General features: G+C 51.7%; 1 protein-coding gene and 1 pseudogene across 5 annotated transcripts in view; both read left to right on the top strand.

Annotated features, from left to right (window-relative positions):
- LOC127195982 (H-2 class I histocompatibility antigen, Q10 alpha chain-like) overlaps window positions 1-238 on the top strand; it is a 64,340-nt pseudogene extending 64,102 nt beyond the window's left edge.
- Window positions 1-14,771, top strand: part of LOC127195980 (H-2 class I histocompatibility antigen, D-37 alpha chain-like) — a 99,618-nt gene extending 84,847 nt beyond the window's left edge. For 3 of the 5 annotated variants that reach the window (XM_051153630.1, XM_051153628.1, XM_051153625.1), the window contains 2 exons: window positions 119-235; window positions 590-869. In XM_051153630.1, the coding sequence (XP_051009587.1) occupies window positions 119-235; window positions 590-699 (227 nt within the window). In that variant the 3' untranslated portion in view covers window positions 700-869. Of the gene's footprint in view, window positions 1-118; window positions 236-589; window positions 870-13,564; window positions 13,799-13,886; window positions 14,024-14,623 lie in introns of those variants that run through there. The other 2 variants (XM_051153627.1, XM_051153626.1) reach the window with 2 other exon arrangements.
- The last annotated feature ends 214 nt before the right edge of the window (window positions 14,772-14,985 follow it).

Genomic DNA, 14,985 nt, shown 5'->3' with positions numbered 1-14,985 from the left:
GTGTGGGTGCAGAGCTGGGCTCAGGGAAAGCTAGAGCCTTCTGCAGGCCCTGTGCAGGTCAGGGCTGAGAGCTGGGGTCATGACCCTCACCTTCCCTTGCTTTCCCTTCCCTTCCCAGAGCCTCCTGAGTCCAAGGTCCCCATCATGGCAATCATTGCTGTTCTGGTTGTCCTTGGAGCTGTGACCATCATTGTGGCTGTGGTGGCTGTTGTGAGGAAGAGGAGGAGAAACAGAGGTAGGAGAGGGCAGGGCTTGGGTTTTCTCTCAGCCGCCCCCCTTTTTTTTTAATTTTGGTTTTTCGAGACAGGGTTTCTCTGTGTACCCTTGGCCATCCTGGACTCACTTTGTAGACCAGGCTGGCCTCAAACTCACAGTGATCCGCCTGCCTCTGCCTCCCGAGTGCTGGGATTAAAGGCGTGCGCCACCACGCCCGGCTCTCTCAGCCCCTTTTCAAAGTGTGCTCTGCCTCATTAATGGGAAACACATGCTCACCCTCAGTGCTCCTGTCTCTAGCTGGGGCTGCTGTCAGTTCTGGAAACTCCCTAGGGTTGGCATCTACCCTGGTCTCTCACAGCTTCTGTTCTCACAGGTGGAAAAGGAGGGGACTATTCTCCTTTTAGAGGTAAGTGTAGGGGCAGGCTTGTCCCTGAGACCCTTGGGGTGGAGCTGGAGGTGGTGGGGAGCTCAGCCAGCCCATAGTTCCACCCCCTGCCTGAGTGTGGCTTCTTATGTCTTCTCCAACAGGCAGAGACAATTCCCAGAGCTCTAGCTTGTTTCTGAAGGCTTGAAAAGGTGACCGCCTCAGTGCCTGGGATCGGAGCTGAGGTAAAGGGGACAGGACTGGGTCCCAGGGCTTTTGGGGACTCAGACTGTTCATGACTCTTGCTATAGCTTCAGACAGCTGCCTCGTGGGACTGCGTAACATATTCTGCTCACGCATCTGTGTGTTACTTCCCCCTGTGAAGACAATATGAAGATCCGGGGAGCCCCACCCACCCTTGTCTACCAGGACAGTGTCCCAGTATTCCATGCCAGAACCAACCTTCCTGGTCCAGCAGGCAGGAGGGGACATCTCCACCTTGTCGGCTCCATGATGCCCTGAGCTGCAGCTCCTCACGTCTCCACTGAGAAGAAGAAGCTGACTCTGGGGGCTGGAGAGATGGCTCAGTGGTTAAGAGCACTGCCTGCTCTTCCAAAGGTTCAATTCCCAGCAACCAACATCAGCACATTTGGGAGGATTAGTGATGTCGAAATTCAGCCTGGGGCCTCCCGTCACAACCATCTATACTGAGATCTGATGCCCTCTTGTGGCTTGCTTGCAAATGTTCGTGCAGACAGAACACTATATACATAATAATAAATAAAATATTAAAAAAAAAAAAAGAATTTGACTCTGGGCTGGGTGCTTCCTGTTGTTTTTGTCTGCACCAAATGGCAATGCGGTTTCCAGAAAGATTGTGTGTGTGTGTGTGTGTGTGTGTGCGTGTGTGTGTGCGCGTGCGCGTGTGTTGAGTGTGTGGCATGCCTTTGTTATTGCAGTAGAATGTACTACAACCCCACAGTCCCTCCTTATGATAACAGTTGTTTTAAAACAAAGCAAAGGGGGCTGGAGAGATGGTATGAACAGGGCACAGCATGTTCGACTGTATTTGTCTATCTATCCCTAGCCACCTAGTTTCTTTAGTGTTCACACAAGGCCATTCAAAGGATTGGGGTGGGGGCTGGAGAGATGGCTCAGAGGTTAAGGGCACTGGCTGCTCCTCCAAAGGTCCTGAGTTCAATTCCCAGCAACCACATGGTGACTCACAGCCATCTGTAATGAGATCTGATCTCTCTTCTGGTGTGCAGGTGTACATGCAGTACAGAACACTGTGTAATAAATGAAAATAAACAAATAATTTAAAAAAAAGAATGTGCAATGGGCTTCGGAAACCTTAAAGCCCACCCGCAGGGGTGCTCCTCATCCGACATGGCCTCTCTGCCTCCTAGCCTTCTCAAAGGGTTCCAGCAACTATGACTGAGTAGTCAAACACCAGCACGTTTGTGAGGAATAGTGATGTCTGCAGTTCAACCTGGGGCCTCCAGTCACACACCCCGTGCTGTAGGATGCGCAACGCAAGGAGAGCCCCCCCCCCCCAATCTACATGAATCAAGGCTCCTCATGGTGCTCCTGGCCCGCGTGAATCCAGCTATGTGTTTCTTAGCCCCCTACCTAGGCCTTGAGGGTTCGTCCTCCTTCAGAGAGCTCTAAGAGCCTGTGTATTTGGTTAGCATGGCGACTCAAACCAGTGAGGCCCGCAGTGACGCCCTTGTGCCACGTGAGCTGTGCCCACCACTTGTGCCACGTGAGCTGTGCCCACCAGGACATTCATCACTGTACCCAAAGACCCACGAATTGTTTTTAACTTTTGGGGTTTTGTTTGTTTGTGTTTTTTTGTTTGGTTTGGTTTTGTTTTTCAAAACAGGATCTCTCTGTGTAGCCTTGGCTGTCCTGGACTCAGTTTGTACACCAGGCTGGCCTTGAACTCACAGCGATCCTCCTGCCTCTGCCTCCCGAGTGCTGGTATTAAAGGCGTGTGGCACCACAGGCCAGCAGATTTTTGTTGTTGTTATTGTTTTAAAGATTTATTTATTTACGTTCATGCATGTGTGCCTGCAGGCCAGAAGAGGGCATGAGATCCCATTATGGATGGTTGTGAGCCACCCTGTGGGTGCTGGGAATTGAACCTGGGTCCTCTGGAAGAGCAGCCAATGAACTTAATCGCTGAGCCATCTCTCCAGGCCCCAAACTTTTGTTTTTTTGAGACCGAGTTTCACTTTGTAGCCTTGGTTGGCTCTAGACCAGGCTGGCCTTAAACTCACAGCGATCCTCCTGCCTCTGCCTCTTTAGTGCTGGGATCACAGGTGTCTGAGTCAGTGCTGGGATCACAGGTGTCTGAGTGCTGGGATCACAGGTGTCCGAGTGCTGGGATCACAGACGTATGCCACCATCCCTGGTGTTATGCAGCTCTTTTGACTCTCGTTGGATCAGCATCTCCAGGTCCTATAAACACAGTCCAGTTTGACCCACAATGGTGCATAAAGTGCTGCCTCCCTCGTTCCCAATTCCCCCAGCAAAGATTCGCCTTCTTCTGTAGCTCCTCACAGGATAGGAAAGTGCCATGAACAGAGAATATAAGCCAACTCCTTCTCCTCCACTTCCTCCTCCTCCTCTTCTTCTTCTTCCTCCTCCTCCTCTTCCTGCTCCTCCTCCTCTTCTTCTTCATTTATTATGTATGCAGAGCTCTGCCTGCATGTACACCTGCCTGTCAGAAGAGGGCACCAGATCACACTATAGATGTTGTGAGCCATGTGGGTGCTGGGAATTGAACTCAGGGCCTCTGAAAGAGCAGAGAGTGCTCTTAACCTCTGAGCCATCTCTCCAGCCCCCCCCCCCCCCAGAGCAAGGCTTCTAAAACTTTCTATTTATGACTTCTTTTCTCCCAAGATATTTTAACACAGCCTTAGGCTTTTGGTGCATAACATGGGTATACAAATCAAATACTGATAGTAAAACATTAATAATTTATTTTAAAACAAATTATTTGGCCTGGTGGTGGTAGTGCACACCTTTAATCCCAGGCAGAGGCAGGTGGATCTCTGAGTTCAAGGCCAGCCTGGTCTATAGAGTGAGTTCCAGGACAGCCAGGGCTACACAGAGAAACCCTGTCTTGGGGGGGAAATGCATGCATATAAAATTTTTACAAATTTAAAGATTAAAGCAAATTTGTGTACGGTAAGCTTATTTGAAGGAAACGTACACTTAGTCAGGTGTCATGGTGCAAGCTTGTAATCCTAGCCCTTGGGAGGGGGAGGCAAGGTTCAGGAGTTCAAGACCATCCTCACCCACACAGCAAGTTCGGGACCAGCGAAGGCTACTGATCTGCATGAAAACTTCTCTAAACACAAACAGGCTGGGGTTAAGTGTTGGCCAAGTATTTGACCCTGAAGAACACAGAGAACCTTCTATGTTTCCCACAGTTACTGAGAGTTTGATTTCATAAGCTCCGAGAACGCCACCTCACATAGATGCGCAGGACAGAGCGTGCCCAAGGCCACGCAGAAGCCTCGTCCTAGCCCAGGCCAAACCTCATCTAACCACCTTTTGCGTTTACTTTTTGTTTTGTTTTGGTGTTTATTTTTCGAAACGGGGTCTCGCGTAGCCCACGCTGGCCTCACATTCACTTGGTAGCTACAGATGTACCACAATGCCTGTTTAATGCAGTGCTGACTACAAAAACTCAGGGCTTCCTGCCATCTACTCAAGTGCGCTACCAACCACCCAAGTCCCGGGTGGAGCAGTGGTTGCTTTGCTTGCTTTTGTCAGACTCAAGTCAACAACTTAAATACCATTTTAAAAGATTTTTATTTTAATTTTTGTGTGTCTGTACGCGTATCTGTGGAACGTGTGTTTGGTGCCATGGAGACCAAAAGAGGGCGTCAGAGCCCTGGACCTGGGGTTACGGACAGTTGTGAGCCAGCGCATGCGTGGTGGGAACTGAACCCGGGGCCTCTGCAGGAGCAGTCAGTGTTGCTGGGTCGTCCCCTCAGCCTTTCAGATACCAACTTTTAAAAAAAACTATTATAATTTATTCAGTTTACATGCCGATTGTTATCCCTTCACTTGTATCTTCCCACCCTCCCTCCCTCTTTCACCCTAATCCCCTCCCCTAGACCTTTGACAGAAGGGAACCTCCTCCCCCACCATATGTTCACAGCCTCTCAGGTCTCATCCCGATAGCCTGCTTCCCCTTCCTCTGAGTGGCCCCTACCAAGGGAAAGTGGTCAAATCGGGGACACCAGAGTGCGTGTCAGAGGCCGCTGTGGAGAACGAGCTGTCCACTGGCTGGATCTGCACAGGGGTCGAGGTTGTCTGCATGCATTGCCCTTGGTTGGTTCAAATACCAAAATTTTAAATAATTCTAACAAGCCGGGCGTGGTGGCGCACGCCTTTAATCCCAGCACTCGGGAGGCAGAGGCAGGCGGATCACTGTGAGTTCGAGGCCAGCCTGGTCTACAAAGTGAGTCCAGGATGGCCAAGGCTACACAGAGAAACCCTGTCTCGAAAAACAAAACAAAACAAAACAAAATCTAACATAATGAAATCCAAAGACAAACTTACATGCCGAGGAAATATTGTTTTTATTTTCTGTAATTAAACCATGTCTCTGTAACAGCACAAAACTTCATGGGCATTAAAACACTGCAATTCCTAACACAGAGCAGTCTCAACTCTGAGCTAAGGAAACTTCCAGCATTGGTCCTTGGTGTGTGGAGTGGCGTGGGCAAAAGGCAACACCAAGAGTGTTCAGAACCTGGCTGCAGTAACGTGCTGTGACAAAGCCAGAGCGTGCGCTGCGCGGGACACCTTTTGATTCTGAATTAACCTCCGGCCACTGTGCACTCTGAGACCTGTTACCATCGCTCATGACCCACCATATTGCTTATGCAGCGGCAGGGCCCACTATTTAAGAGGTCTTGCATGATTGATTTTTACTCATGTTGCTGCAAATCACATTGGCAATGTGTTCTAGTTTCTCTTCTGTTGCTGAGGTAAAACATTTTAGCCAAAAAGCAGAGTAGGGATGGGAGTCCAGGGTTCAGTCGCTGAGGGATGTTCCAGCAGCAGGGGCCCGCCACTCCATCACGTCAGGAGCAGCGAGAGATGACTGCACCTGTGCTGCCCGCCTGCTGTTCCACATAGGAACTCACTCCACAGCAGGAGAGGTTTGCCAGGGACCATGAACGACGCTGCCTCCTGGCTGGCTGGCTTACACAGCCCAGGATCTCCTGCCTGCACACACATTTACCCATAACCTTAGTGGATCAGAAGGGGATACCTTAGGGTCACCCAATTTCCTTGTATGGGGCCACTGTTAAGTCCCTGTCTGAAAGCTGGATTCTTTCAATTAAGGGTCAAACCTTTTTTTTGGGGGGGGGGGTTTCCCGAGACAGGGTTTCTCTGTGTAGCCTTGGCTGTCCTAGACTAAGGGTCAAACTTTTAAATCACCTACTCCTCCTGTTCCTAAATCTCTACTGTCCATATGTCTTCCCAGGGGGACCATGTTTTTTTGGATCCTAGGATAAGCTCTCTAGCCCGGTGTGGCACTGAATTCTGGGTTTTTGTTGTTTTAGTTTTTACCATACCAGCTGTGGACTACAGAAGCTAGCATCTTTATCTTCCTTTTTATTTGATTTTACATCTTATCTGATGATAAAGCAGATAACGGTGTTCACAAACCCCTTCTAGTCAGAGTTCTTCCCTGAGGCAACAGTTTGCACTGAGCAGCGCACCTCACTACCCATGGTAGACTGGCCACCCCTGCCACGGCGCCACTGCACTGCGCCCCAGGCGCGCCACACTCAGGGACTGCAAGCTCTCCAGTGCGTTAGGGGTTTTGATGTTGTGACACTTTGTCAACGAGACACAACCTAGAATTTGATGGGAAAAGTCTCGGTGAGCGGCTGTCTACCTTGTGGGGGGCCGTGGACAGGCCACTGGGAGATTCCCTCAGCAGGGGGTCCCAAGCTCGGAGTGCAAAGATGGAGCTGAGCATATCCATAGGCATTCACTTGTCTCCGCTTCTGACCGTGTGTGTGACACGGCTGGCTGTCCTACGCTCCTGCTGCCTTGACTCCCTGACGGACTACAACCTGGGACTGTAAACCGAGTAAGTTTCTTTCTCCCCTCAGGCTGCTTCTCGTCAGGGTATTTTATAAAAACAACAGACACACAGCGAGGGTGGAGAATTCTCGTCACTCAGCACATTCATCACCAGACACCAAATGTCTCATGAATTTCCCGGGGAAAATTAAAAACGTGTCTAATTCTAAATTTGGACAGTGACAATCACTCAAAGAATGACTCAGGAAAAAATTCAGCCTATGAGTAATGCATGTACAGATGACTGGACAGAACTTTAGGCAGCCGCACCACCCACGTCCCACCACCCCTGGTCTACAGTTTCCTTTATATGCAGTAAGGAATCTTGGGTATCTGCTTGGGAAGCAAGCAGGGAGGGGTGGTGGCTGATGAATTCCAGGAGGGCAGTGGGGTCTCTGCTCAGTCGCCATGGTGGCTCCTGACTAAGATGGTGATGACCATGCTAAGAGCAGAGGGCCAGTTCTCCCAAATCCAACCCTTAAACCTTCCTTGAATTTTATGTGTGTGTGTGGATATTTTCTTCACATGTATATCTGTGAATCACTTATATGCCTGGTGTCGTCAGAGACTGGAAAAGGTCATTACATGCCCTGGAGCTGAAGTCACAGATGGCTGCGAAGCTCCATGGGGTTGCCGGGAATCGAACTGAGGACCTCTGGAACAGCAGCCAGTGCTCACAACCTCGGAGCCACCTCTCCGGCCCCTCCTACCCACTTCTTCATATCACTGCACAATAATCATTTTATTTTCTCCATTCCCTTCTAGTGTGATTTTTTCAGAGCTGGTGTTGGCTTTGCTACTGAACTAATCCAGTCACTACTGAGGCCAGTTGTAATGTTAAACAGGTTTGCTGAGGTATTTAGCAATGTTTCCGTTAGCCATTAGAGTCAATCCTAGGTGTTACTGAACTGTGTGGCTGGCTCAGGGTTTTTTTCACTTATTTCTTTATCGTATTTGCACAGTGTTTTGCTGCATGTACACCAGAAGAGGGCACCAGATCTCATTATAGATGGTTGTGAGCCACTATGTGGTTGCTGGGAATAGAACTCAGGACCTTTGGAGGAGCAGTCAGTGCCTTTAACCTCTTAGCCATCTCTCCTGCCCCAGGACTCCCTTCTTTTTCATGGCAGAATGGCACTTTTTATGCACGTGCATGGGGAGTGTGTGTGTGCGTGTGTGGATATGTACACGTATGCACAAGAGCGCGTGGGTATGACATGGACTGTGTTCTCTGACCACTCTGCCTCATTTTTTGTGTTTCCCTGAACCGGGAGCTCATCAGGTCTGCTACTCTAGCAAGCTGATGAGCTCCAGCAGGCCCTACACATCTACCTGCCTCTCACAGTGGCAGTGCCGGGGACCTGAACTCACTCAGGTCCTCACGCGTGCTCAACCCCACTCTGCTGACCCCCCCCCCCCATAATAAACACCTGCCGTGGATGACTGTGCTGAGCAGCGGCTGTGTCTGCGGCTTGGGGGAATGCGAGGGAAATGCTGCTTCCCAAAAGAGCTGCCGTAGAGTCCAGTCCTTCCCCACACCCTGAGCAGTGTCTTGTTGTTTTCCCTCTGTTGCTGTTGCCAACCAGTGTGTTAACTAAGCTGACGTGCCACTGTCTTTGGGTACATTTCTCTGATGGTGACTTTCCACAGTTCTTCATGTGCTTGTTTTACACAATGTCTGTTTGGATCCTTTGACTATGTTTTTTCTTTATTTTGTCATTTTAGTTTACTATTTTTAAAGATATTTAATTATTTATTTTGGATTCTCAAGTCAGGGTTTCTCTGTGTGGCCCTAGCTATCCAGGAACTGGCTCTGTACCAGGCTGGCCTCCAATTCAGAGATCCTCCTGCCTCTGGCTCCTGAGTGCTGGGATTAAAAGCGTGCGCCACCACACCCGGCTTTGTAATTAAAATGTAAAACAAATTTTATTCAGGTGTGTGTGTGTGTGTGTGCACCATATACTGCACACAAAGTAAGGGACTTACCTGTGGCACCCTCATGAATATCCCACTATCACACTTGGTTTCTTTTCATTCCTCTTCTCTCACCCTCCCTTGCTCGTGTGTGGCTGTGCAGCAAGAGGGCTCTGAGCGCCCTCGGGTGCAGCTATGTCCTGTTTGCTCTGGCTGACTCTGGGTCTAGGCCGGTGGCCACCAAGGCCCCAGTGATGCGCCTCTCTCTACCTCCCACAGCTGAGGTCACTGCTGTGGCCAGACATGGCCCTTTACTGGGGCTTTGAACCCAGATGCTCATGCCTGCCCAGGCCACCGACTGCGCTTTCTGAGGACCAGGCTCAATCCCCATCCACATCCGGGCAAACAATCACCTGTGACTGCAGCTGCAGGGTGTTCAAGCCAAGACCTTGGGCACCCACGCAAATGTGGCGCGCAGGCACGCGCACACACACACACTAAAAATAAATCTTTTTTTTTTAATAAAATATGTTTTAATTTTAAAAATATTTTATTTTATTTTTTAAAATAATTTTTTTTGTTTGTTTGTTTTTTGTTTTTTTGAGACAGGGTTTCTCTGTGTAGCCTTGGCCATCCTGGACTCACTTTGTAGACCAGGCTGGCCTCGAACTCACAGCGATCCGCCTGCCTCTGCCTCCCAAGTGCTGGGATTAAAGGCGTGCGCCACCACGCCCGGCTCAAAATAAAATATTTTTAAAACAGAAAATACTTAATGAGAAGGAAAAGGAAAGCAATTGGCACACTAAGCTAGACCGGTGGGTGCCTAGTCTGGGAACCTCTGTTGTTTTATGTAACTCCAATGTAATGAACACAGGTCCAGAAAGACACAGTTACTGTTAATTTCCCAAGAAGTAGGAATTTGAGAAGTTGTGCCCATTAGTTACCCCAATTCCCAGCCAGCTTATTGGGGCCTGGCTTTAGAGAGGGCTCTAAGGCTGCAGGGCGGAGCCTCCCTTTGGCTGAGTGACAGCTGGGGGCGGGCCATAAAGATTCAAACGTAAACAAGCTGGAGCTGCTGGCAAGGTACCGACGCAATACAGAGGGCTCGAACCCCGTGGCGGGTGTGTGTGTGGGGGGGAGAGAGATCTAGCCTGCGTGCTCCGGGCATGCGTTTCATCCCCAGAAAAGAAGTCCCTTATCCTGGTGGGGAGCCCTGCGGGGACCCCAGAAAAAGGGCACACCCCTAACGCTCGCCCCGGCTTCCTGGGATCCGCCCCTCTCTCGGTCAAGCACCCTATCACATCTTCGGTTAAGTACTCGAAACTTAATTACGTGCCTTATTCCTCCTGCTTTGCGACCTGTTCTCAGGACAGGGTAGACATGAGCTGACCCGGACACTATGTGGGCTCTTATCCTCTGGTTCCTGAGCCCCGCGGACAGCGAAGCCCGTGAGTGCGGTGGGAAAGGGGCGGTTGCCAGATTCGGGGCGGGGGTGGGGAAGACCCCAACCCGGAGCCTCGGGACACCCTGCAGGAGGGCTGCACTTGGGAAATGAAGGCGAGATCTGGAGCTCAAGGTCATCAGATACTTGGCAAATTAGAGGCCAGTGAGTCCTAAATGAGGCACTGTCAGAAAGCTCAGTCAATAGGGGAGGGGGAGGGGGCGTTAGCTCAGTGGCGCATGCAGATGAGGCCCTGGGTTCACAGCGAGAACCCCCGCTCCCAGCATTTCAAAGAACCGTTAAAAACAAAAACTAGGTCTCACTTGGTAGTTCTAGCTGTCTTCGAACTCACTATGTAGACCAGGCTGACCTTGAACTCACAGGAGATGGGCTTAAAGGCGTGTACCACTAAACCAGCCATTTCCTTAAATTCTAATGTGTTTTTGAGTATTTACTTGCATGTGTGTATATTCGCCAGAGGCTCCAGGAGACCTCGGAGGCTTTGGGTTATAGCATGCCAGCATGGGTAGCCTGGGCTCCCGTCAGCTTTCTTCTACTGAGGTAGGAGTGCTGTGAGATCTAGGCTACTCTGGGCTGCAGAGTAAGACTCTGAAAGTAACTATTGTGTGTACCTCAGGATGTGGGTGGTCAATTCACTCTTCCCAAACCGGGAACACCCACAATAACCTTGGAAATCCTGCCTGGGCGTGCATCAACATACGACTGGAAGACGGAAATGCAGTTCAAATACATGGCTTTGTTTTGTTCGGGTTTTTGAGACAGGGTTTCTCTTTGCAGCCTTAGCTGTCCTGGACTCTCTTTGCAGCTGGTCTCGAACTCACGAAGCTCCGCCTGCCTCCGCCTCCCGAGTGCTGGGACTAAAGGCATGCGCCACCACCGCAGGCCCCAACCCCAGCACTTAGAAAACAAAATACCCCTGCCCCCAACTATAACAGCACACACACACAGACATGCTTTGTATTCACATTACTTCTGAGCAACAACAAGCCACGCAGCCTACAGAGTGAGTTCCAGGACAGCCAAGGCCTTCTCGGCGTTGGGGTGTGGGACTATGATATGGGGGACATGCAAATACAGCCCCTGGAGGCTGGAGGTACAGACAGCTGTGAACTACTGCCATGTGGCTTCTGGGTCCTCTACAGGAGTGACCACTGAGCCACTCTCCAGCCCCCTCCACTTACACCTCCTTGTCGGTCTCAGTCATCCTGGTGCTCAGTGCTCATGTGCCCTGCCTGCTCCGGTGCTGCGTCCTCGCCTCGCACCAAGTGCCGACTCTTCCCGCAGGGTCACATTCTCTGCACTACTCCTACTCAGCCGTGTCTGAGGCCGGGCCAGGGCTCCCTGCGTTCTTTGCCAGTGGCTTCATAGACAACCAGCCCTTCATCCACTACCACAGCGGGAGCAGGAGGGCAGAGCCTTCTGTTGGCTGGCTGGCGGAAGACGAAGCCTACTTTGAAGATGAGACCCAGGCCTTCGCCAACCGCATGAGGATTTTCCAGTTGAGCCTGAGAAACATACGGCAGTACTACAACAGCTCTGGTGCCTGGGGAGCAGATGGCACCAGCCAGCAAGCAGGTATGTGCCTGGAAATGGTGGTAGGACTCAGAACTCACCTACCTCCCCTCATCCCCAGGGTCCTGACAGGCTGTTCCTGCAGAGCAGGCTGGACATACCTGCTCGGGGTCTGTTTGACATTCACCTGCTCAACACCTGTCAGTGTGAGTCACGGGTGTACACACAGCATCTTTTGGGAGGCAGGAACCAGAAAACATAAATGCATTTGTCTTCAAAGTGCTTACAGCCTCTATGGGAAAGCACTCGGATGCCTGGGGACCCTTGTGACTTTGAGGCCAGCGCCTCCTTAAAGCCCAAATGAGAAGGAGAAAGAGTTGCCATCAGTGACTGATAAGTAAAGGAGACACCCCAGTAGCCCATCCTGAGGGATGGGTACAGTATGGGTCCACGAAGAATACAGAAGACAGGCCTGCTGGTGATTCGCACTGCTAATCCCACCCGGCAGGCACTAAAGGCTGAGGCAGGATGATTCCCTCAAGGTCAAGGCCAGCTTGGGGTACACACAGTGAGTTCCAAGCCAGTCTGAGCTAGAGAGAGAGAGATTTTTCATACAACCAGCAGTCACACTGAAGCCAAGCACAGGGCAGGACTGGACAGAATGAACTCAGAACAGATTGTGGATGAGAAGACTTTAGCAAGTGTCTCCCCTAGTGGGACAGTCTGTGAAGAGCCTCTGCACCAGTGTGGAGCTGTGGAGAGACACTGGGTGAAGGTGTGGATCCTAACACAATCAGAGACTTCTTCAGCCTAAAGCTTGGCTTCATGGTGGTCAGTGGTTGGTCTGGTTCAGTTCTGGTTTGTTTTGCGGCAGGGACTCGCGGAGCCCAAGCTGGCCTCCAATTCATTGCATAGTTGAGGGTGACCTCCTGCCTGCACCTTCCCAGTGCTGGCTCTTTGGAGCCTCGAGGAAACACACTGAGCACGGTGTCTGTCCTTGGCCGCCATGCTCCCGTGCTGTGCTCCTGCGAGGTTTCTCCCGGACTCTGGGGTTGCTTGCACAGGAGCCCCGTGGAGTCATGCTCTGGCTTCGGTGAGCACCCAGCACACAGGGCTACAGAGGATGCATGACGGAAGGACACGGCAGAGCCCAAGCTCTCTCTCCCTGTCCATGGCATGGAGCGTCTGAGGCCCTGACAGAGCTCACAGCATCAAGGGGATCAGCGGCGGCCAGGCTAGTTTACCTAGAGCGCGAACACCCGTCCTCTAAGAGAACACAAGGAATCTGCTGGGCGGTGCTGGGCAGCAGGGACTGGGCGGAGACGGGGAAATACATCTGTGGTCACTGACATACCTGTCCTGGGGACTCCTAGGCCCTCACACCCTCCAGTTCACATACGGCTGTGAGATGCAGGATGACAGAAAAGCCGCAGGGCACTGGCAGTATGGCTACAACGGCAGGGACTACCTGACCTTGGATTTGGACTCCATGCAATATACAGCAGCCACATTCATTGCTGGCTACACCAAGCGGAAGTGGGAAGACAGCGAGTACTGGCTGGAGAGGGAGAAGAGCTACTTAGAGAAGGAATGCGTCATGTGGCTGCGGAGATACCTGAGGATGGCGGGAGAGGACCTCACTCGGACTGGTAATGACTCCGCACCCCCCACGCCGGCCCTCCCTCCCTCTGCAGCTGGAGGGGAGCTCCCAGGCCACTCTAGCCCAGGAGGGGAGGCCATCTGTGTGGGTGCAATGTGCTGGGGGTCGCTGGCCACAGCAGATGTTGACTCTTGAGTCTCCTGGACTGTGGTCACCTACCAGCAGCTCTCTGAATGTGTGCCAAGGGTCCCTGAAGGGGTCTCCCACTTCTGCCTTCCCACTGAAGACACGAAGCTGTGCCTACCAACATCTATCTATCTGTCTCCTGCAGACCCACCCCAGACAAGAGTGACCCATCACCCCGGATCTAAAGGTGACGTCACCCTGAGGTGCTGGGCCCTCGGCTTCTACCCTGCTGACATCACCCTGACCTGGCAGCTGAATGGGGAGGACCTGACCCAGGACATGGAGCTTGTGGAGACCAGGCCTGGAGGGGACGGAACCTTCCAGAAGTGGGCAGCTGTGGTGGTACCTTCTGGGGAAGAACAGAAATACACATGCCATGTGGTCCATGAGGGTCTGCCTGAGCCCCTCAACCTGAGATGGGGTAAGGAGAGAATGGGGGCACAGATCCTGTTGCCAAGGAGAGACCCTGAGTAGGGCCAGGACCCCTCATCTTTCTTTTCCCTTCCCAGAGCCTCTTCAGCCCACCACCCCCACCGCAGAAGAATGTGGGGGGAGCAGATGTGGACATGGGGTCATCCTGGCCGCCATCATGCTGTCGTTAGTTGGCATCGTGTTTATGCTTCTTCTGGTCGCCTGCAGAATTCAGGTAGGAAAGGGGGGACTGGGCGCCCTGTGTTGGAAGGAGGGTTAAGGGTCAAGCTGGGACTCCTGCAATTGCATCAACACAGTGACATTCTGTAGTGTAGCAAAGGCTGGAGGGCTGCAGGTGGGAGGGGTGCTGGGGAGCGGTACACCACTGAGGTTGTCCAAGGCCCCCCGAGATCTCTCCCCATGTACGGACACCCTATAACTGTGTACGGATTCCAGAGCAGCTCCTGTGAGACACAAAAGCCCCACAGCACCTGGGAAGTGAGCCTGCATCTCACGGGATAAAGTGTCTGCGGCTCTCTTCCCTAAAATGCCTCAACTTCTTAAACTAGCCAGGCTCCCAGACGCATCAGTGATTCTGAGAGAAGCATGTAATGTAATGGAAGTGTGTGTGTGTGTGTCCGTGTGTGCGCGTGCGTGCGTGTGCACGGCACACTAAGAATATGCATGAGTGACTAGGGTCTGTGTGTATGAGAATTAGGGCCTTTTATGTGTATATGTGCATTCCTGTACATAGCATGTATGTGCATGTACACGCACATGTTTTGCGCTCAGATACCCTCACAGTTAACTTCATACTGGTTGTTCCACTCCACAGGCCAGAAGAAAGGATTGGCATGCTCTCTCTATTCCTCGGTGAATGCAAAGGCAGCCTTCTGCTAGTCTTAGAGTCGCCAGAACCTGCTGGGAGGAGCCTCTGTGTTGGGATAATCTCTCTGAAGCTGCCACTCCTCAGTGTGTGAACTGCCCGCGGTCGGCGAGAAAAGACAAAGGCACGCGGGCAGAGAGTCTGTCCAAGCCCTGCTTTCTTCCCAGCTCCGCCCCCGCCCCTCCCAGGACTTGTAACAAGTTCCTGTGAAGGGAGAATTTAGCAGGAGAATGCTTCCTTTACAGGCTGATACCAAGAACAAACAAAACACGGTTGGCTGAGCAAGAGCCCCGCACCTCACCTTGCTAGAA

This window comes from Acomys russatus, chromosome 11 (genome assembly GCF_903995435.1).
Source record: "Acomys russatus chromosome 11, mAcoRus1.1, whole genome shotgun sequence".
Taxonomy (NCBI): Eukaryota; Metazoa; Chordata; class Mammalia; order Rodentia; family Muridae; genus Acomys; species Acomys russatus.
The sequence above is the reverse complement of the archived record's forward strand: the minus strand, read 5'-3'. Positions and strand labels throughout refer to the sequence as shown.